This window comes from Uloborus diversus, chromosome 1 (genome assembly GCF_026930045.1).
Source record: "Uloborus diversus isolate 005 chromosome 1, Udiv.v.3.1, whole genome shotgun sequence".
Taxonomy (NCBI): Eukaryota; Metazoa; Arthropoda; class Arachnida; order Araneae; family Uloboridae; genus Uloborus; species Uloborus diversus.
In genome coordinates, this window is record NC_072731.1 from 11,256,704 (window position 1) to 11,281,734 (window position 25,031).

Below are 25,031 nucleotides of genomic sequence, written 5' to 3' on the forward strand. Positions count from 1 at the left end.
GAGACAAAGTGGAAAAAAATCTACGAATGTCTCGAAATTTTTTTCGATATATAGAAACAATTTTCCTATATAATGAACATAGAAATTTGCTGGAATTTCGCTGTATAGAAAAATTCGATATGTGGAAGTTCCATATATGGAGGTTTGACTGTATATATATATATATATATATATATATATATATATATAGCAATGGTGTCACCACGGGGGTGGAGGTTCTCCCCGGTGTTCACCGTCTTAAAATGTGTTTCTAAGGCTTCAAATTTGAAATAGGGGAGGGGGAAACCGGAACCCCCCTCTCTTCCTCCTCACATAATGGTGGTGAATACTATGCTCAGAATTTGGCTCATATTGGCAGTATTTAGATTGAAAATTGTATAAATTTCATGCTCACATAAAATACAGTGGACGCCAGTTAATTGAATCAACCGCTTTAATAAATCAAATTTCCAAACATAACAAAATCCAGCTTTATTGAACTAACCGCTTTATGAAATCGTACGCTTTGTGGACTCAAATCTATTAGGAAGAAACGTGATTCAAATAAACCGAGGCCACTGTATTAAAATCTTTTTTTTTTCGTTTGTGGAGGGTTGGGGGGTGGGGGAGGGGTTGACATCACAAACTGCCGTCCTGGGTTTTACCCATGGTAGGTACGCCACTGATATATATATTCCTTATGCAAATCGTATTTTTGCCGAATTCGGCACAGAGGTCCCTTGATGCTCATGAATTCATATAGAGGGGTTGGTTTCTTATATAAATATATGGTTAAAATACTTTTTTTCCAAGTTTGGCGCTGAGGACCTTTGCTGCACACAAATAGATTCCTCGCCCCCCTTTCCCATCCAATGCGAAGGGTGAAAACCTTCTGCCGGAAAATCCGTGAAACGGTATGTTCATACACAATTAATAACGATGACTAATTTTTTGGACTTTAAAAATTAACCAAAGAGATCAAAGTTAGTGAGTTGAGTTATAATTATATTATTGCTTTTTTCTTCACGTTAACGGGAAATTTTACTCTGTTTTTTTCTTTTATTTTATTTAAGCCACATAGTTAAACCAAAGATATTTCAATAGGCATGATTTGTTACAACTTCTGTTTGTCGACGTTGTAAGTAGACCGTGCAACGTCGAGCAACTCAGCTAGTATAATATAAAAACCAGAAATGTTTCGAAAAATGCGAACACATGCCGTTTTAAGCACTTTAAAATGCAAATGATATCTTGGAGCAAATTTAATCATAAATTCAAAAATTGTTGAAACTTTAAAAGCATTTTTTTTTTTAATTTTTCTAATGACTAGATCTTCAAGTATAAATTTGCACTTTGAGTTGGACTGTGGGACTTGAGGCTGCAAAAAGGACTTTCCACTTTTCATTTCAGATGACTTTCTTAAAACTCTTCTATTCCAGTCCATATTAAATATTTTTCATGTACAAGTTAATGTAAGAAGGGAAATATGCAGCAGGTAGTGTTTTTTTACTGACTGTGAGACTAACTATAATTGAAGTTTTAAAACGCTCCATGGCAGACAGGGCCGGCTTTAGTAATTTTGCCACCCCAGGCGATGTTAACAAGTGTAGCCCTTTATTAGACTTAACACGAGATTTCTTTTCAGAATATTCTCAGTGCATTTCTCACATTTTTTCCAGTAAACTACTCTATTCTCTTTTAATGTACATGTACCAAAACAAATACATAGGTTCAAGGTGTTGAGTTGCATCTTACCTTGCGTGGCATGTCAATTATGATAACATTATAAACAAAAGCAAAATAACTGTGATAACTCCATTTTATATTTAAATTTCAAAATTGCAACTAATATTCAAAGGATTTTTTTTTAATAAAATTCCTCGGGGATCCACTTTCTGAAATTGATCTGAACATTTAAAACTGGTAAACCAAACAATTCGTAGGTGCAGGGGTCTCTGAGGGTGTCAAATGTCAAAGTGTAGTCTCTTGGTCTTAATAATATTTTAAAATCATCGAGTATAACTCTATCGTATACCTGAAATTTCAGCAGCAAAGTAAAAAATCTAAGAAAAAATTTTAGTTTTTCATTTTCCTTTTCTTTTCTTTTTGGAGCAATCACGATTGCTTATTGTTTTCACTTGACTATTTTTGGCGTTCCTTTGATTTTTCCCACCGCCACCCTCGGTACCATCACCGTCGACGGGCTCCTCACGATGCTGCACCTCTAGCGAAAGCCGTCTCCAGGTTGCATCCATGTCCTACACACACGTGCATACATACACAACTACACACACACACACAAACACATACACACATATACACCTACAAAAACACATACACGCATAGATACAGATACCCACACATACACACACAAAAATATACACACACACATACACACAACTACCCACACATTCATGCCTGCACACAGACAAAAACACATATGCCTACACACACATACACATACCCCCCCCACACAGTCACAAACACAAATGCCTACACACACATACACATAACCCGTACACACAAACACATACCCCCCCCCCACACACAAACACACACGCCTACATACACACTCGTGATTGCGAGAAACATAATTTGAATTCAAGATGTCAAAATTCAAATTATTTTTTTCTTTTTTTGTCTCTTTACGTTTTGCCGTCATTAAATTTGCTGCCCCTAAAACCTGCCTTTTTAGGTGGTGGCACAGGTCGCCTACCCCAGGAGCCGGGCCTGATGGCAGAATTTGTGAGAAACCTTTCTTGTAAATCCATTAAAGGGAGTCAGACACCCAGTAAAAGCAATGAAAAATTCCTTTTACAGGGTGTCTTTAAATCTAGAAGCTCACACCTTTGAATTGAAAAAGGGGTTCCTTGAAACCCCGAAACGCGTGTATTCTGTAATCTGTTTATTTGGGTTAAACAACATTGGACATTTCCTGTTATACTATTATCGTATTTATATTTCTATGCCAAAACTAAAACACAATTTTATTGCATTAAATATATTAGTACGTTGGCTATAATTATTATTTAAAACCATAGTTATTATAGAAGTTAAAACTTCGTGATTGTTTAGTACTATGGTTTACTGTACAAATATTGATATTTACTGATTATAAAGCTAACATTAACAAATCAATGTCCACGAAGCCTTCAGTTTAAATAAGTTGTGTCTTAACATGTGGGAGATTTGATGAGCCTTTCAGTCTCTAAATTCCTTACGAATAAAAATCCGAATTAAAAGAAATACGAACTTTGAAGAATTTTCAAAAATATATCAACATGAAGTAATTCGTGAAATTGAAAATAGGGGTGAAATAAACAGCGCAGCAATTTTTTTAGAAGTTTAGAAATTATTGAGTAGTCTACACTACAACAAACTCATCATGACTCTTGGACTTGCAGCATAAAAAAGCTCGTAACTTATCTGGAACCTTACTGAAATTCAAACTTTCCTATTTAATGATATTTTTTTTCGTTAAAGGTAGCTGAAATAAGAAAATTGGCAAAGTTTCATCATTCATTGATCTTTTAAATGCTGATACCATTTATAGTTTAACACATTGCATAAGAGAAACGTACTTATACGTTTTTCGTCGACAGTCCCTGGAGCGCTGGTCACGTAAAAGTACGTTTTCAATCTAAACATTTCCGCTGCAGATGGACGTCCACGAAGAAATAGATCTGAATGTGTATACGCAAAAGCATAATAATATGAATAGTCAGGCTATTATACAGAAGGAATTTCAGAATGTGTGATAAACGTATCAGTAAATCTTAACTGGAATGGCATTGTAAGATCTTTTTGATGTATGCAATTGAAGGATCTTTGGAGATAAATGAAACTATAAAATTTTTGGAGATATGTAGAACTGTCAAAGCTTTGGGATTCTAAAGCTATTTGGAGACAGTATCGTACACTCATGTCCAAAATCAAAGTCACAAACATAAAATCTGCGAAAACAGAAAAACTATTCTTTCTGTTGCCACGAAATTTGGTACAGAGGTATATTAAAGTGGGAGAAAGAACATAGAAACATATCAACATGGAAAAGATTTTAATTGGGAGTTAAGAAATACGGTATATCAAAAAGTGTTAAACTATGATAAGTTAAAGAAAAATCATTTACAACTTGAAAGGCCTGTCTAATATAGATCATGACCACCTTGCACCGCTTTACAAGCTTCACAACGAGCTTTCACACTGTTTCTAAGGGTGTCAATAAATGCTTGGGGCAACAAAGCCTATTCTTTCAAAAGCACGGCTTTTAACTCTTGGAGGATATTAGAACGGAGGTTATGATGTGAAATGGCTCTTTTTCGAAACCATCCCAAACAAGTTCAATAGGATTGAGATCCAGAGCCTTCGAGGGCCAGTCCATAAGTCGGATATTCTCTACCTCAAGAAAATCATCAACGATCTGTTCTCTGTGTGGACGTGCGTATTGTTCACGAAGATGAAGTCTGGATCAAAATCAATACGGAACAACCTCACACAAGCTTTAAGGATATCATTCCTGTAACGATGAGCATTGACAGCCGCATTGAAGACGTGTAGTAGTGTACAGCTGTCCAACGTTATACCACTAAAAACAAGGACTTAGCTGTCACCAAATCTGTCAATTTCATTTACGTAGGAATGATGATAGCGAGCTCCTCGCTCTCTCTAGATGAAGATTTGACGGGAATCACTCTGCGTGGTAAATCTCGACTCATCACTGAAGAGAAAATAACCCCATTTTTGCTGTGCCCATGACTTATGTGTCCGCTCCGCAACAATCGAGCTTTTCTACCGGATGTATTCAAAGAGACGCACTGAACTGGTCGTTGGGCATAAAGGGCCCTCTTTGCTAGACGTCTTTATACTGTTTGTCTGGAAATTCTTATTCCATACGCAGCAGCAAGGTTAACGAGCTAGTTGGGAAGCCGGTTTCATCCTCCGTCTTACGCTTAGTGCAAAATAGCGGTCTTGCGCAGGCGTCATTGCTCTGTGACGGCTGTGGTCGGCCATCTTGGTTACAATACCATTACTGTTTCACCGCGGATTGTATGTAATATTGCAGTCTGCCAAGTAAAGACTATTTCATCCGAATTAATCTAGCAGGGGAGAAGGGAAAATAACGGTGGGATTTTGATGCACGCGTTTTATAATGTCACTAGTGCCTTATTCATTTATTGCATTCTCTAAAATAAAATAAGGGAAAACAAAAATAGTTACCATGGCAACAAAAAGAAAAAAAAATATTTTCATTTCGTTCAGGAACGTAAAAGCAAAATGGTAAGCTCTAAACTTTGTTGTGAATAAATAAATCAATTAATTTTTGCCGTGAGAATATAGATCAAATATACTTAAGATTACAAAAATGTTGCTGAATGCAAATTTTCATTTTTACAAAACAAAGGCTAAATAATAGAGAGGCAAAAGTGAAAATATGTAACAAACCAACTAACACACCTATAAACTAATTGATAGGTCCATTTCCGCTCATAAACCGGATATTAGCCTTTCCATGTAATCGATGGTCAAACAGTACCGACAACTTTTTAATGCAATATTCATAAAACTGCAGGTAAAAATCCAATGTGCCTAAACGGTCTAATTTCAGTAGTTCCTCAAAAACTAATGCTAAACAACTCTTTTCCCAAAACAGTGGTTAAAATCGTGTAACCGATGCTTCACTATACATAAAATATAATTTGGGTAATTTTTTTTGTTAGTCATCTAGAATTACTTTGAAAAATATGTTTGTGACTTTAATTTTTGGACATGAGTGTACATTTCAATAACGATACCACTTGCAACGAATTAAAAATACTGTTATTATTAGAGCATCTGTTCTTGCTAGCACGTTTTTGTTACATGCTCTGTATACAGTTTGTACTATTTAAGCAAAGGTACAAAAATATATTTTACATAAATCAGTCATACAATTAGGTTAGAGATTTTTGACTTGTTTTGTGACTGTTTGACCCATTAAGAAAATGATGAGGCCTGTGTTACAGCTGTTTACTTATGCTATTATGTAAGTATATGGTTTATATAAAGTACCAACATCAATGTGTTAAAAAGTTGGACTAATGCCGTATTTTAGAAACAGAAAAAAGAGAATTTCAAGGTGAAAAAAAATTTTCTTTTAATCTGACGTCAATCAGCAATTTAATTTAAAGAATAACAAAACAGTAAAAAAGTATTTTTAACACAGTGTTGAATTGACACATACCTGCTTCGAAATTCCAAGTTATGCAACCATTACCTGCATTAAAAGGCAATTTGACAATGCATCAAAACTGTAATGCAGGGAGGGAGTTGTCCAAACTTTCAACTCGATCAAAGTCCAAAAAGTTGAAAACAAAATGTATTAAAGCTGAAGAGGCTTTAAATTAAAATCTATTATGCTCCATTTTGATGCCTTCGACTCTGTGAAATAGTGACCAGTTTGGACGGTTTTAGGGAAATATGTGATAGTGAATTGTTTGTCCATAAAGGCTAGGCTCTTGTTGTATACTTAGGTGTGTATCGTGTATGTGGAATAATCATTCTCTCAGTCGTGTGTTTTATTTTGCCTGAAAAGAAGAAATTTCCAACACAAGTTCTGTTGCAGCATTTTATTGGATTTGAATACAATTAAAATTGAGAAGATCAATATTTGGGCACAAAGCCTTCATTTGTTTTGTAGAAATACTGCGGTTTTCCCAACAAGAGCGGCTCTAAATGTTCTATTCCACTAAAAAATTCCACCGAGGGCACATTTTCCGTTCTTGCATAGCTAAAAAATGAAAAAATTCGGAATAAGTATATATTTTATAAGATTTTCTTTGATTTTTTTCATTACAAAACCTTAGTATCACTTTTCATAACTTATGCACGCTTCAGAACTTTAATGCAATTTCAGTGTTTGTGTTCGCACTGTAAAAACGATTCAGAAACGTTCCAGGAAAATAATAGGCAGCTGATGTGCCCAATTTCAACCAGTAACATATCTTACAAAAACCAGGAACGTTTTCCGATACAAGTGAGTAACCTTCCTGAAATGCTGGGAAATATCCCCTGTTAAAGCCAGTCGTGAACCTTCTACAAAAATTAAATAAGTTTAATGTATTTGATTAGAACCTTCCTGGTTTACCAAGAAAGGTCCAGAAGCATTACCGCGACCATGGCCAAAGCTGCGCGAATAATTGCAAGCAAGAACCAACCATATTTCTTGCCTGCAATTCCTGCCTCGCAAGGCTGCAGCTATCCAGTGACTTATTTGCTCCCATTGGGAGTTCAGTCAATCTGGATGGGCCGTGATCAAATTGAAGCCGATACACTTTATAAACATGCTCAGTCATTCTTTAAACTGGTAGCAAAAAATATCTTTCACACCAGTGAAATGTCTGCATTCGTGCATCTTTTAGCCATTCAGGAAACATTTTTGAGAAGATACTTGATTTTGCGGGGAAATAGGTGAAAACCTCTGAAATCCCGAAACGTTCCACGGAGATAACCAGTAACGTTTCGGATTTTTTTTACAGTGCGGTAGATTGATTTCAGAATTCAAAGATTGTAATTTCTCGTTGGAATTTCACAATTAATTTTCCAATTATGAAAAGTTTGACTGATTTTTTCTTAATTCGTAAGTTCGAACATAAATAACGGTTCAAAAAAAAAAAAAAAAAAAACAGGCGACTAAAATTACCCATACCTTTGCCGGAGTTAAAAAACAAATAACAGCTCAAAAAAAAAAAGTATATCTCACCCATACATACTGCCGGATTCTAATCTTTTTAAAATCACATATATTATTTCTGAAAGTTTTTTTTTTTTTTTTTTTTTTTTTTGAGGAAATGCCAAGATTTCTTTAATACTCTATCAAACTACAACTGTGAAGCATCATTTTAAAGATTTTTTTAGTTTTCGGCGAAAAATAAACAGAGACCTCTCATTTTGACTGTTTTGTCGAAAAAACCGATTTATTTAGTTTCTTATTATGCATTGCTTTAATGTATAGCATTAAGAAGTAGAGGCCCATTGGTTCAATTGGCTAGACCTTCGTGCTAATAATGAGTGAACCCCATGCCAAAGCATTCTTCAGCAATCGCGTCAACAAAGGCTATTGATTTTTTAAATATACATATTACTTATTACATATTATTTACCTTTAAAAAAATGAGTTAATATATTAGCTAAATGAAAATGAATGAGGTTTCTAATACCTTAGTGTAGTGATCATAATATTAGCAAGTGAAAATTGAGTGTTAAAATATATTTTCACTTCAGTTTATCCAAAAGTATGAAATTTATGTCTGTTGCATTCTATTTATTTCAAAAAAAAAAAAAAAAAAAAAATGCTTGCAATAATCCCTTTTGAGTCAAAATTCTGTTTAGCACATCTATTTCTGTCGGATCACCCATAAAATATCTACATTTAATGATGTTGAATGCAAATCAAGATCTTTTAAACAATGCATAAAAATCAAATAAATGTAGTCGTGTGTAACTATTCAAAATACTTTGGGGAAATGCTAATTTTGATGTACAATGGACTCCTTAATTTTTAACAAAGACTCAGAATCGCAATTTGTTTCATTATTGAAACACATTTTTATTGTTTGAGTATCCTTTAATGGTAGTAAGAATTGCAATATCGGTCCCAAAATGCGATAATATTAGATTTTTTTTAAACGTGATAACGGAATATTTGGTATACTATAGGTATTATAAATGTCTCAAAACATGGTAGAAAACAAATTGTTTCGTTCCCATATTTCATATTTTTGTGCAAAAAATGTATTATTTATGGAAACGCATTGTGAACAAACATAAAATGAATTAACAAAATCGATAATGGGAAGAAAAATAGTACATCTATTGAACACTCTTTGAGCCTGTAACTCATTTTAGCGCACAAATTCTCTGCAGTGCAGTTGAAAATACATTTTCTGAATTCACGCAGGTTGGTGGTACTGTTAATAATACACCTTATCTAATTGTCTCGAAGCCCGTCCTTCACAAATAAATTAGGTCTCTTGCGTGTGATTTTGGGATAAATCCTTTTGTGTGTGTGTGTGTGTTGAGACAAATATTTAAAATATATATTTATCGTAAAGTACTGCTGCAGTTGATGGTTGAACTTCTAAAAAGGGAAAGAGTGATGAGGGAAATGGGAAAAAAAAAAAAAAAACATGGCGCACACAAATGCAGGAAAATGCGACAAACCATCATTGATGAAAATAAACTTTTGTATTTTTTTCTCTACTTTTATTTAATGATATTCTATTAGAATTAGATCGTGCTTTTGAAGCCAAATATTTATATTAACACATTGAAACAATGATTTTAATGCTGGGGTTTTCGGAACTAATTTCGTATGAATTTGGTACCCTGAGTTTAAATATGACATCAGTTTTTGCCTAGGTATAACAATCTAAGGTATAACAATTAAATATACATAAAACGGGTTTAAGTTACATGTATCGATCAAATAAAACACAAAACATGGATTTTTTATTCCGATTGTATTGTACAAATAATCAGAGCCTGATTACCAAACAAGCCACGTAGACTGTTAGCCATAGGACTCCAATTTTTAAGCACCTCAAAATGACTAAAATGGAAGTAGTCTTATTAAAGAAAGCTTAACTTAAGAAAATGAAAGAAAATTATGGTATTCTCCTTTACGTATTTACTTTTTTTTTTAGGTGTACTTAAGCGTGGGATACTTTGCATCCCAACAAATATTTTGAACGACTGGTTGAACACCTCAACGCACCTGAAATTGTCACTCCTGGTTCCCCATTAATGTTTATAAGATTTGACTTCAGAGGGCTCCCCCAAAATGTTTATTTTGTGTCACCCACTATATTAATCGGGCCCTGAAAATATTGCATACAAATTTCCAACTGATCACACATCACGCGAAGCGAATTTATGCAAAGTAAGAACTTACAAATTGACCTTAACTTGTTGAAGCGTTATTGCTAAATTTGTTTAATGTTTACTACATTTGGTGAATATTCCTTTAGGTTACTAGACTGCAGGTTGACAATAGGGTAAATATGCCAGAAGCAATCCTTGTTTCAGAAGCCTTTACTTAATTTAGAAATGAGCAAAATTGAGCTAAAACTGCACATTTTGGGTAAAACAGCAGCACTTATTTAAAAAAGTGGAGCTGCTAAAGAAAAAAACTAATTTTATCTCTCGATTCAAAGCCCCAAAAATATCTAAAATCAGTTCTCAAACTCTGAGCACCAAAGAAAAAACATTTTTTTGTTCCCCTGTGTAATAGATTGATTTCGGCACTGTATGATGGAAAAAGAAATGTACATTTAAAGCAAAAGTAGCTATCTAATCAGATAAATTTCCTAATTAAAAACATGTATTGTTTTCAGCTAATATCGAAAATACCGGTATTTTTCGCCAGAAAATACCGGTATTACGAAATTACAAAATAGCTTGAAATACCGGTATTCGGTATACCGGTAAACCGGTATTGAAATCTATTATCTAGACAATTAAATTCTTAAAATTTTGTTGCAAATCTTTCATATTCCGTTCGTTTCCGAGATGGTCTTAAATTATTTTAGGTAGTCTTGCATATTTTCTAAAGTCGTCGAATGACACTAGAACTGAAAACCTCAGTAAGAACTTTTTACTTACCCCTGTTGGCCCAACTCCCACCATGTCGCAACACAGCTGTCCATCTGGGGAATTGTAAGTCTCATCCTGTCCGTCACTGTAGCTGCAAACAACATGGCAAGATTGGGGTCGGTCCTATAGAATTTAGAATAACACTGAATTAAAACCCTCTTCTGCAGTATGATTATCATACTTCCAATCGAATCACTGCTCTGATGTTGCTTTCTGTTGAAGCGCGTTTTTGATCTCGTTGCCTTTTCTAAGTTACATCGATGATAAAGGTACCCAACCTCCAAAGTTAACTTTTGTGAGTTTTAATATTTTTTTATCTTTACAAAAGTGATGTTATTCTACTTTTGTTTCAGTTTTTCAACCTCCATATCATTTCTTCCAGTAAATATATGATCCAAACAGGCAATGTAGAGGTATGATAACGTTGATTATTAAAAAGGAAAATATAAAATGGGTTGATACCCCCTCTAAACTTGCCCTTTTTTACGATTGGGTAGTTTTACCATCGATATGTTGTTTTATTGGTATAATTTTTAAGATCTGGGGTTTAAAAAATAAAAACAGCCTTGTTTCGTTTTAATTATCTTCAATATTGTGTGGCTGAGTCAAAACTAGTTTTAAATGCAAAGAGAAATAGATATTTGCTTGGCTCTCAAGATAATAGGTAATATACGACAACGTGTATACCAGTAAAAATAAAAGCAATAATCTGCAGTCAAGTTAACGATAGTTCACTTGACTGTTGGTTCGGGCTTTGTTCACCATCTTTCTTTTATGAACTAAAGATGCTCATTTTATAGAATCGCAACAGTTGTTTGTTGAGTTTGCAACTCATTTTTATTGCTTTTCATTGTACTGGTACACACGTTGTCGTATTTCACTCATTTATTAAGTACAAAGTGCTTCGACTGCTTTTTTACAAATAAGAGTTTGTTAAACGTAAGCAATGGTACACATTAAATGTTTAATATCTAGAGAATTAATAGTAGCGCACTGTAAAAACGATTCAGAAACGTTCCTGGAAAATAATCGGCAGCTGATGTGCCCAATTTCAACCAGTAACATATCTTACAAAAACCAGGAACGTTTTCCAATAAAAGCAAGTAACCTTCCAGAAATACTGGGAAATCTCCCCTGTTAAATGTAGTAGTGAACCTTCTACAAAAATTGAATAGGTTTAATGTATCAAATTAGAACCTTCCCGGTTTACCAAGAAAGTTCCAGAAGAATTAGAGCAACCAAGGCTACACGAATATTCCTTTCCTCGCAAAACTGCAGCTATCCAGTGACATATTAGCTTCCATTGAGAGCTTACTCAACCTGGACGGGCCGTAATCAAGCTGAAGCCGATACACTTAATAAGAACGCTAAGTTAATCTTTAAACTGGTAGCAAAAAATGTTTTTCACACCAGTGATAAGTCTACATTTGTGCACCTTTTAGCAATTCAGGAAACTTTTTTGCGATGATACTTGATTTTATGGGGAAATTGGTGAAAACCTCTGGAATCCCGAAACATTCCGTGGAAATAACCACTAACGTTTCGGATTTTTTTTTTACAGTGTGCGGCGCACGAAAATTTCAGCATGTAGGAAAATTTGATGCGTACAAAATGTTCAACATTCTTGAATATGAACATTAGTACTTATAAAGTAGTAAATAAAAAGAAATGTAATGGTACAACGTACAAAATGTTCAAAATGGATAAAATAACAAGTAACTATGCAATGTTCATACAAATTTCATGACTTCATCAGAATATCTCAAGTTCAAATTCCAAAAGTGGCCCATAAAGTTGATATTTTCAAGTTGATATTTGCAATTGTGGGTAGCGCATCTCCAGGACATCCAAGAGTTTCGTTTTAAGAAGTTCATATTAAAAACTTCTTGACATGTTGGATCAGCATAGACAATTTTGAGCGAAAAAATGACAACGTGTATACGTGTACAAATAAAAGCAATTAAAAAGAGTTTAAAAACGCTCCAAACAGCTTTTTCGGGGTTATACAACCAAACCCCTTCATCAGTGCAAAAAAGAACGAAGGAGTACGAAGACCGACGACGGACAAAGGAACGACAATAAGTCAGACGAGAATAAGTAAATAGACTGGATGTCACTTCCAGTGTTCCACTTGCAGTGTGTCCACAAAGTTTTTGACTGCTTCTTTTACATATAGATGATTTTATTCGAGTTTCAAATTAAGATACTTTTATCTAAAACTAACTGTACCCGACGCGCGTTGCTACGCCAACAAAAAAATACATCATTATCGTTGAAAACAATTCAACTATACAAATTCTTCGCTCTCGACTAGAAATGGCACATATCGTTCGTTTTTTTTTTTTTTTTTCAAAATTCATGTGACACGTGTCTAAATCGCGTGTCTAAAAGTCCCGATTAGCTTACTATACCAATGCTTCACTCGATACGCGTCTTATCGCGTCTTATAGAAACACGTATCAAGTGAAGTCGTGACTATACTCAAATTTTGTACTCACGCAGTTTGCAAGATCAATCAATCGCTAAAAATATCAAATAGAAAAAGATTTAAATCCCCCCGTTGCATGAAAAGCCATAAAACAATAAAGAAAGAATTTATTTGTTCAAACTCAAGAAAAATGGCAACAACTAACTTCTTATCAATGAGATCTTTCACGCGAATCAATTTCTGCAGCCGATAATTTTATTCGTATTTATCCAATGGATTGTGACTTAAATTAGAATAAAAAAGGATCGATCGGATTTTTTTCGAACTGGTCTATAAACATTCTCAGTACCAAAAATAACAAACGGTGAAAGTTTCAGCCAAATCTGCCGAGTAGTTTTTGAGTTCATGGATTACAGACAGACATTCATTTTTATATATAAAGATGTATAACGGCTATAATTCTCGGAGCGTTTAAGCATTGGTATTATTGTGTTTCCTCTATTTCAATTATTAACGTTTCAATCTCCCTCCCCTCCCTTTCCCGCTATTTCTTGCCACATGATATCTTTCTGATCGAAAGCTTTTTTCTTTCTTTTTTAATGGGACTACTATTGTTAAAGGCTGTTGCCTTATGCAGACCTAGCGCAGTCCCCCGATATGGCATCCAGACTTTCATGTTCCACCATCTAGGCACAGGTATCCATGGCACAGAGAATTTTGAAGCAGAGTCTCATCAGATAATTACATCTGGACTCTCATCGATGCGAAACTGCACCAAGGATTTTAGTTTTGGCCAGGATATCCAAAGTCAAACGAATACTTAATGGGGTTTTTACATGCTGCCTTATCATACGATATGGGCGCTGTCGATTTTCTGCATCATGAAAATTCACCGACAGGTCACTTGCCCCCCGGGTCAGAACCCGTGAACAGAGGCGCATGTGGTCAACGCCGTGCCACTATCCACTAAGCCACCAGCTGACTTCTGAAAGAAAGTAATATTAGTAAAAATTTTAAAGTTCTTTGAAATTGACATTTTTGTTAGATACTTTTGTCGTTGCTATGCTTTTTCACGTAACTCTAATACATTAAGCTATATTTTCAAGCTATGTTTGTTTGATATTGTAATTTGCTATTGATTGGAGATAAACGTCATTTCAATATGTAACATAGTTACTCAGTGAATAAAAAAAATATATACATTTTTTTTAAACTTTGGGTATTAAACATATTTTTATTCATTAGAATTCTCAAGTAAAGCATGCCATATTGCTGTTCAATAGTTACCATAACGTATTGTTACAAATTCTGTAAATAGTAATTATTTTTTCGTGATTAATTTGTTGTAATCTAGCTAAGTTTGGCGTTATCTTTCCTCTAAAATTGTCTTAGTAACGTAACTTGTAAATAGTTTCATGTAATGTACATACAACCCAATAACATTCGACTGAAGTATACGGTCCCCTCATTTCTGAATGATGAAATTTGTGAATCTAAAGAATTGAGAATTTGGTAGAACGGTGTAGGATTTTCTGGAAGCTCTCTTTCGATGTTTATAAATAGCCGTGACGCGTGATAAAAAGTCAGTCTCGACTGAGCCGTTGCGCTGAGAGTGTATTAACTCTGTTTTGTGAAGCCTTTTGGGCTGTGTTTTTGTGCATTTTGATGTGAAACCGTTGAGTTTACGGTGTTAATCGATATTTGCCTCATTGCTATGGTTAATTTAGTAGTTATTAACGACATTTCTTGTAAATCATTTCTTGTAAATAGTTGTAAATAAATCTCCAGTGTTTTTCTCAAAAACTGTGTCGTCATTTGAAGAAAATTTGAAGCTGCACCGAACGTGTAACAGTATACTTCTAAATAGGGCTGTATTGAACTTCTCACTATAGAAAATTTTAACCTTCCTATAAGAAGGTCAATACATTCACGTAAAATGAAAGATTTAGGATAAAAACATATTATAATTCTGAAAATTAATGAGCCGTGATCAGATGATAGCTACCTTCATGACATTTTCAACAGTTCTACCGTTAGCATTGTTTGCACAAATTTCTTTTTCACCTTCAGTTGGCACATATGCAGGTGGTCCAATCTGACAAGTTATCAGAGTCTGAAAAAAGGGAAAGTAATTAGAAATACGCTTGCATTACAGGATAAAAAGAAATAAGATGAAAAAAAAAAATGGGGCAGAGCAATTAGTGTACAAAGAGGTTATAGTTTAATTATGTTTTTCTATATAAGAAAACAAAAACCTATTATACTTTTATGTCTTCATTCCCCCCCCCCCTCCACATCCAGCTCAATTTTTCGCACATCATAAAAAATATTTATGCAATTACGGCATGTTTTTACCACTTTTACTGTCTATCCAGTTTTTGTTAAAGAAAAAAAAAAGCTCTGCAATGGTCTAGATGTTTTACATCTTTTTTTCATAAATCAATTTCCTGTAAGAATTCATGTACAAACTTTTCTAAAATGACCAATAATTTCTAGAAAGATGCGACATTTTAAACTTTTGTTTCAGCTCAGAAGTAATTTTCTTCATTAACTCATCATCTGATGATAGATTTTGATTTTATTTCAAGTAATTTTAATTTTTTTTTTTTTTTTTTTTGCCAAGAGACCGACATCATTCAAATAGAGACAGAAGCTGTAATCATTGATTCGGAAGTCAAACTCTGCAAAATTTACTTTTCATGATCAAAAGTTAAGTTCAGAAATGAATTTCCGTGTTTTAAAGCTTGGCTACATATTTTGTAAAAAAACATCGTGAAAATTTGCTTGTGCATTAAATGCGAGTTACGTAATTTGCGACTTTAAAGGGGAATCCATCAGCAGATACTTTTCCTAATGATTTAACACAGCGTTCCCCATTGATACTTAGAAAAAAACAAACAAATTACTACGCATTGAAAATATGCTACACAAGCTAGTTGTAAGATTTTTAGTTTGATTTACATACAATTATTTTTAAGTGTGAAGAAAAGTAATTTTTTAGGTTTTAAATCTTTTCTGCTTGATAAAAATAATCATTATACACTAGAAAATTGCCCGTCAAGATATGACGGGTGAAAATTGTTTCTACATTTGAGCGAAGCAATCGCCTGTTTGATAATATTTTGATAGTTGAAATTTTAATCCTAACTGTAGTGGATTAAACCTTAACTCCTGTAGATAGCGTTCATTATTGACCAATTTTTCTTTCCTCATTCTCCAAAAACCTATTAACAGTAAAACGGTTAAGTTACCGGATCCAGTTCAGCCTTGTCAAAATAAAGCGCTTCCTAGCATGTCAAACATTTCCAAAAAATATAATCAAATTATAAATAACTTACTGAATTTTTATGGCTTGAACAATGAAATAATGCAGCTACGCATGCTAGGGCGCGAGTTTCATAGTTAGAGACGTCAGTGCGTTACTCGATCAGTGAATTAGCTATATTAGCTATCATGTATATGAAGATGAGTAAAACGCCTTTGACAAAAATTATAGAAAATTATTATATGTAGTCATTTTAAATTAAAAATATATTTAAAATATCTTCCAGGAAGGCTCGAATTTGCCACTTTTGCAGCTTAGTCATACTTTTCAATAGTATTTTCTTTACTTCATTCATGTCCAACAGAATAAAGGATGTTTATTTGAGAGATCAAACAATTGTGCTTCTTAAGATGTTGCAAGATTTTCAGTTTTATATTTTTTTATCCTGTACGTTAATTCACTCCATCAAACAAAGCTTAAAATGCACGAAATTTCTTAGAAAATGACTTTCCACAGTGACTTTTGAAATGTTCTGCTAAGTATGCTTCTTGGAGTCAATGACAGAGGAGTTAAGTATAAATTTCTATACATCAAGATTAAAGAGGTAACCTAGGCATTATTTTTAATTGAAATTTCGCATTTACTTTTCGAATGCAGAAACTGGGGTTAAATTAAAGAGAAAATGAACTGACTTACCATTCTTCTAAAAGTTTTTTTGCTGGTAAATGACACTGAACTTGTTTGTTTTTGCACACTAAAGGCTCGAAGATATTTCGTAAAATAAACATAAAAATGTTTTGATATTAATGGGCACTGATAATTTTTGAAAAAAATGTTTCACAAACATGTATTTTCATGTATTTTAAGTATACTAACATCATACCTAAACTAATTGAAATATTTCGTGGTTTAGAGTCATACTTAGTAAAGGCGAAAAGGGAAAATGGAAAGTTTAGATCTTTTTAATCGGCAGTACTTTTCCGTTAAAGGTAAGTTACTTTTTTTGGCGACTCGTTTCCTTTCTACATTTACGGCAACAGAAAATTTTCTTAAAGCAATTGGCGATATCTACAAGTTCGTGGAAACCCTAAAATTTAGAACTTTTAGTTGCAGAATGTCGCAAAATACCAAGTTTTAGTTTGCAATAGCGATAAAGTTATATATATATTTTAATCGCGCCAAAATTTAAAAATAAAAACTGCACCAAGTGACGTATTTTTTAACGGAAAAATTAATATTAATCTTCTATCCAGGCCGTGATTTTAGCAAAATTACAACTTAAATTTTTTTTTAAATTAAAAATTCAGAATATCAAAATCCGTTAAAGATTTATGGAATGAAAGGAAAATAATTCAAAGTTAATTTAAAAATTGCTCCCAATTTATTTAAGTTTAGAATTCATCAATGGTACTTTGAGGAAAAAAGTCAGGGGTGGTATTTAAACCGACACAACTCGAACTCGATTCCCGGCATGAGTCAACCCCATCACTTCTCCCGTGCGGATCCTAAGGAGTAAGACTAAAATGTAGGGACTCTAACAATAGACTAATAATAAGAGTAGACCGAGCTTTTCCAGACTTGCTGATGAAAAAATTGATTCATGGATACATCATGTGACTGGTGGGAGGCTTGGCGAAAACTTTGGCAGCATGGTTGCTAGATGGCAACATTATCTATAGTTTGGCACTCGACATGTATTTTAAGACGTAATGTGTTCTCATTATAATTTTTTTCCAGGTGCAGAGATTGAACTGTTTTTCTTTTAGTTGTGCATTATTTTGACATTAGTAATTCGTTTTTGATCTCAGTTTTCATTAACTTTTATTTCATTTGTAACTGCTACGTCAGCGTTGGCGTGAACATAATGGCGTAAACGTTTTGCGTTAACGCAAAAATGTACTAACCGGTATTTTAAATTGAAATTGTAAGTAAAAATCTTACCGTTTGCCGATTTTTTTTGGGCGCTGGCATCTTTAATTGCTTAGAGAGTTATTGAAATTGACTCAAGAAAATGCACAGTACTATCTAAGCGAAAAACTCACTACATTAACAAAATATTTACAACTTAGAATAACAAACTTACAAATCGGACTCCATAAAAGATCATTCTTCCGTGTTCCATCAATTCAATTTATTTTATTTATTGTTGATCGTCTGCTACGATCAACGCCCGCTGTTGCTAGGATATCCACCAGTCACATGGTTTGGTTTATGAGCAGCAAAAGGGTTGCCATAGCTCGATCTACTCTTGTTATTAGTCTATGACTATAACTGTATAAAAGTGTATTTCTCTTTCAAGTGTGAGGAAAATTATTTGATTTGGAATGGCAACAGTCATTCAACTCTTCCTAGCATAAACTCGAATCAAGCGTTCAGTCGCCACTGAATTGCCGTCGATGAATGTATAATTTCGATATTTTGATGTAACGAAAGTCACCCCCTTTTGATGGGACATGTGCTCCCAATCTTCGTTATATACCTTATGTGCACTGTACATACGTTTCAACTAACAGTTCTTAACTAAAATTGTTTTTCTAACCTTCAATAAGTGTTTGTCAATTTTTGAATTCGATGTGGCAAGTTTACCCACTGAACCATTTTACAACAAGTGTATTTCTCTTTTTCTATTTTCCTTTCATTTGGAGATAGCTGGTTTAAGCTTTAAAGCAAAGGCTAGCATCGTTAATTTTGAGCCATATATTGGAATTTCTTTTATATTTTATTATTTTGGAAGTGTAAAATAAGCAGTCCTGAGTAGTTTTAGCCCTGAGTAATACTCTAACAAAGCACTGCAACGGCTATTTAAGGACCCAATATTTAAGAACATTTTTTAATTTTCCATTGGGACATCAAAAGCCACTTCAAATTTCAAAATTGAAATGCAAATATAAGTGGATGTTTATGCACAAGGCAGGTTCAGACTTATTGTTAGGTAACTCTGCCTCTCTAATCCATATTATAGCATTATATGAGTAATAAAGTTAAAAAGAAAAGTTAAAGCACCGTAAAGTAAATACTTTATGAGAAAAAAGATTTTCTTAATACCGTAAAACATTTGGGAAAATATGATATGGAAAAAATGAAGATAAGCCATCAGAAATAGTCAATGCAATGATCTCCAAAACTAACTGCCTGCTATATAAAATGATTTTCATTAAAAAAAAATATTTGCGACACAGTTAATGTGCTGCTTCATTTTAATCACCTTAAAACCATGTTTTCCTTGATATTTTAACTTTAGAAGCCATTTTCGTAAAGTAGATTTTTTGGAAAACTTGTTGTATTTTTTCAGGGCAAGCGTCAGTACACTGTAAACACGATTCAGGAACGTTCCTGGGAAATAATGGGCAGCTGATGTGCCCAATTTCTGCCAGTAACATATCTTGCAAAATCCAGCAACGTTTTTCGTTGAAATTCAGTAACCATCCTGAAATTATCCTAGAAACTTCCTAAAATATTCAGAAATATTCCCGTTAAAAGCCAGTCGTGTCTCTGAAAAATTCGAGTAAACTTAAGAAGGTATAATATAATAGCTCGGCATCTTCCTGATTCATCAAGGAAGTTCCAAGAGCATCATTGCAAACATGGCCAAAGCTTAGCAAGAATTGCTGGCAAGTAACGAAAATATTACTCGCCTGCAATTCTTGCAAAGCAACATAGTCCATACTTATTCGCTCCCTGTGGGAGCTTAGTTAGCATGGACGGACCGTATCTGAACTGAAGCCGATGCACTTTATAAATACGTTCACTTATTCTTTAAACTGGGAACTAAAAATATTTTCACAAAGGGTGAAAAGTCTGCATTCGTGCGACTTGTAGCAATTCAGGAAACTTTTTGACAATGGTACTTGTTTTTTCCAGGAAGTGGATAAAAACCATTGAAATCCCGAAACGTAGCACGGAAATATCCAGTAACGTTTCGGAATTTTTTTACAGTGTATAAAAGGTTAAAAACTACGCAGCATAATTGGTACTCATTTATAAGTTCTCAATTTTTAACATTTTGGTTCGTGAACGTTCACAAAAATTGGCTTTCTATAGTCATTTTATCATGGTTTGAAAATAACTTATACTCTTTTGCTGTATTTAATAAACCAACAAATTAAGTGTGACCCATTTGGATGAAATATACTTACGCAAGACACCAAAACCAACAGAAATGCGAGGGAAATAGATGTAGACATATTTGCAAGTAGCAAAAAACTGTGATCAGTCAAATGCAAGAAACTAGCAGTTGTGTGTTTGGCTTAGGTTCACATCAGTATTTATACACGTTTTTTGACAGTGCTGAATGTTTGTTGGATTTTTATGTAATCATCGCTAACAGGTGTTAATGTATTATGAAATGCGTCACGGCAACAGCTGATCCAATTATGATCTTTTCTCTGCTATTAATTGATGTTTCGTTTTAATGTATTAATTGGCGTGGCAGAAAAGTGGATTGAGTATATTTTGTAAACATATTTATAAGAATGAATCTGGGCCCATTATGCGTCAATTGGAAATGATAAGAATTGCAGCTAATTTCTGTACCTATCCGGGAAATTCTGAAATATATTTCTTTCCTTTTCAATAACACCCACCTATGTGTTTAGACGCATTATGATTTTCTTATTCGGTGTTATTGAGCAAAATTGAATTTTACTAAAAGTCGGTACATGCTATGAAGTACAGAGATGGATATGTGAATCAGGGCTGCGGAGTCGGAGTCATATAGTCAGGGACGTAACTAGGTCATTTTCGAACAGGGGCAAGATCTCGTTTCGGCGCCCCCTCCCCCCCTTCCCCATAAAAAAATATTTTTAAATTTTTGTTTTAAAAACATTAATTTAAATTAGGCAGTAATAAAGGAGACCGCATACGTTAATAAGCCTATAAATACAACTTTTACGTAATTATAAGTTTTTATGCAGTTTTATCACTGTACTGCATTTTTTAAAATTTTGATAGGGAGTAAAAATCATTAAATAGTTTATTCATTATTTTACATACAAAGTTTTTCAAGGAAAAATATTTTGTATTTCCACAAGAGAATAATTAAAAACTTGTTGTATCATTTTTTTTTTACCAGGTGGCTCTGCCCCCTGCTCGCTGACGCTTACCAACCCTCAAAGGTTGCTTCGCAACCTTATTTGATTCGTGAAGATTTAAATCGTCTGTCAGAAAGAATCAGATTAAAAAACACTTGAGTTCCGTTTCGAACAAATTGAAAATTCCCTCTCCCTCCCATAGAAAATAGAATTTAAGTGAAGAGCTCATTTTCAGAACACAATGCCACTCCTATCTGAAAATATAAAAATAATTTGATAGAAAAAAATATGCATAACCGAGATAAAACATTAAAAAAAAATCGCTTTGAAGAGCATTTTTCCGCGTTCGAAACTAACTTGCACAGCTATAGGTGCGAAAGGGGCTCCCGAGCATTGCAAAACGGCAGTTTTGTAGTAATATATTTTGCTCTTTAGCTCCGGACTGAGCCTAGGATTTTTCGCTAAAACTAAAACTCTAAAACTACTTTCTAATTTATTGATAAAATTGTTGCAAGCTTTATTTGATGCCGAAAAATATTTTTGAAACATGAAATATTAAGGAATGTGAGAAATCTTTCATCCGTTTAATAGGCAATTTATGTGAAATTTTGACTTAAAAAATTAATAACAAAAATAAAAGCTAATCCGAAATTTAAATTAAACAACCTCAGGTGCAAATCCTCGGCGCTCGAAGTAATTTTGTACAAAATTTGAAGGTTGTAGGGTGCTCTGCACTGTAAAAAAAATCCGAAACGTTACTGGTTATCTCCGTGGAACGTTTCGGGATTTCAGAGGTTTTCACCTATTTCCCCGCAAAATCAAGTATCTTCTCAAAAATGTTTCCTGAATGGCTAAAAGATGCACGAATGCAGACATTTCACTGGTGTGAAAGATATTTTTTGCTACCAGTTTAGAGAATGACTGAGCATGTTTATAAAGTGTATCGGCTTCAATTTGATCACGGCCCATCCAGATTGACTGAACTCCCAATGGGAGCAAATAAGTCACTGGATAGCTGCAGCCTTGCGAGGCAGGAATTGCAGGCAAGAAATATGGTTGGTTCTTGCTTGCAATTATTCGCGCAGCTTTGGCCATGGTCGCGGTAATGCTTCTGGACCTTTCTTGGTAAACCAGGAAGGTTCTAATCAAATACATTAAACTTATTTAATTTTTGTAGAAGGTTCACGACTGGCTTTAACAGGGGATATTTCCCAGCATTTCAGGAAGGTTACTCACTTGTATCGGAAAACGTTCCTGGTTTTTGTAAGATATGTTACTGGTTGAAATTGGGCACATCAGCTGCCTATTATTTTCCTGGAACGTTTCTGAATCGTTTTTACAGTGTGAGGTCTACTTCTGGACGCAGGTCGCCACAGGCATCCGTTCACAATTTCTTTGACGTTACTTCGTTTTAAATATATCGAGATACGAATTTAAAATTACCACTTCAAATGAAAACAATAAAACAGAAATGTTTTCAATTATTTATTTTTAAACCTTTTTTACTACACTACTTTGAAGAAATTCACGAGAAAAATAAGTGTTCAACAACATGTCGCAATAACCCTCCTATGAATAATAGCCGATTATCGAGTGACCATTGTGTTTCAACAATGAAACTCGCGCCACTTTCTCACGTGAAATTAATTGAATATTACTACTACTTAATATATTGACTTTAAGCCGACAACTTACAATAGCTCGAAACGAACAGATTATCAAGTTTGAACATTAGCTTGATAATTTTATATGCAACACATTTTAAATTATCGCAATCTGTATAGTTAAATATTAATTATAACGAGCTATTTTTTTATAAAATACGCACGTCCTCACCTTTGGTATATAGTACATAACTGAAAAACATTTAATAGAAAAACCTTGAAAATAATAATAAATATGCATTTCTTGCGTTTCATTAACGAAAAACAGAAAGCTCAAAAAACTGCTGCATGTTCCTTTTCTTCTGAGTTTATATTTTAAAGCTTTCTTCCCCAAGATGTCAGACTGAAGCTCATTTATTGTTAGGTTCAAAAGCAGACTTGTTGTCATTTTGAGAGTTATATTATCCTTTTGTTCCGCTGTCTTTCAAATTGCGTTCCTGAAAAAAAAAATGTTTTTTTCCCCCTTTCATTTTCTTTGCAGAAGCACTTACATAGGACATAGTTTTCCTTTATTCTCTGTCGTGCGATATTAGCCTTTTTCGGAGCAACTGCCACACACAATTTCCAAATGTTTCCCGTAGTTATGCTGCAGCTTGAATTCTGTTTCTTTACTATTTCTACTCTCAGGGTTATTTTTGATTTGTTGCGGATTATATAAGACTGAAAATAATGAATTCTTAACAAGCGCTTGAAGTTATATACCTGCAGCTTCCCACGACGCGGTTTAATCATCTGGTTTTTAATGTTACCTATTAATATATCATAAATTAGTATTGTGCTTTAGTATCTTCCAAAAACGATCCAAAAAAGGAAAAAAAAAATGATAAAATGAACATCATCTCTACTGAAGGACTCAGGCATTGGAAGTGAAATGCGACTTTAAATTCCATAAAACATATCGTTCGTCTTGTTGGCTTAATTGTACTTGGTTAAATCAGTTTCCTAAATATGTATAGGCAGGAATAGTCTAATTAATTCAATCCGTTCGACCCCACTTATAAGTTCAATCGATAAAATTGTTGCCTCCTAAGTTTATATGTTTTTTGAGTGTCTTTAGCGTGTTAAAATCAAATTCGAAGCCTGAAAGTTCCAAACACATGCTATTTGTTTTTTAAAGAAGAGAGTAAGATTGTTTCGATACTAAAAAAGTATATTAAAAATATTTTTGTCGGTACAGTTAGTGTATATTTATTTCTACAATCGCTACATAATTAAGTAATATTTAAAGAATATTCTGTTAGCTTTTTGTAAATTTTTATGAAGAAATGAGCCATTGACAGTGACTTTTCATGGATGGTGGAAGAAAAGTTTCATTCCTTTTTTACTCATCAATAAATCATCTTAAATCAAATGATTTTTCTTGATTTTCTCAATTGATTTTTTAATTTTTCACTGCACTTAAAACACAAAATACCGGGTTGTCATTTAAAAAATTAAAGTCTGATATTTTAAAATCATACTAAAGTTTAAAAATACATAACAACCGACGTTGGTACCAGCAAGAGATTATTCGATTATAAAATAATTTTGGTTTGCTTTTTATTTTGTTCATTTAGTCATTAGTTATGAGGGGCACTACAATGTGAAAAAAAAAAAATTGTCTTGAGAAGTCAGAGTTACTGTTAATGGCTCATTCCTTCAGAAAAACTAAGAAAAGTTTCACAGATCATTCTTTAAATGTTATTTATCATAAATTTAATTAAATACAGAAATAAATATTCATTTACTGTGTCGTCAAACATATCATTGGATATAGGCTTTTTCTTTTGAATCAAATTTACTTCATTCCCCCTGAAACTTTTTTTTTATTTTCCTGAATGAGTAATTTCCGTGTGTCCAAAGAGCAATTATATAACTAAATTCAGCGAGTTGCGTGCATTAAATATTGTGTTTTCTTTTGAAAGATGGTTTCTGAATATGTTTGTGGTGGAATTCATGTAATTATACAATGCAGGTAAAATGATTTTGCAAGAAACCCAGACATGCTAAAAGTAAACGAATTGAAAATTCCGAGGCAACAGATCGACATTATACTA

The 25,031-nt window shown here is 33.7% G+C and overlaps 1 protein-coding gene across 1 annotated transcript in view; it reads right to left on the reverse strand.

The window, feature by feature from the left end:
• LOC129234424 (uncharacterized) overlaps positions 1 to 20,574 on the reverse strand; it is a 43,604-nt gene extending 23,030 nt beyond the window's left edge. Inside the window, exons 1-3 of the mRNA XM_054868423.1 lie at positions 20,438 to 20,574; positions 15,042 to 15,149; positions 10,618 to 10,731 (exon numbers count right to left, since the gene is read on the reverse strand). Of these exons, the coding sequence (XP_054724398.1) occupies positions 10,618 to 10,731; positions 15,042 to 15,149; positions 20,438 to 20,485 (270 nt within the window). The 5' untranslated portion in view covers positions 20,486 to 20,574. The remainder of the gene's footprint in view (positions 1 to 10,617; positions 10,732 to 15,041; positions 15,150 to 20,437) is intronic.
• Positions 20,575 to 25,031: the final 4,457 nt, after the last annotated feature.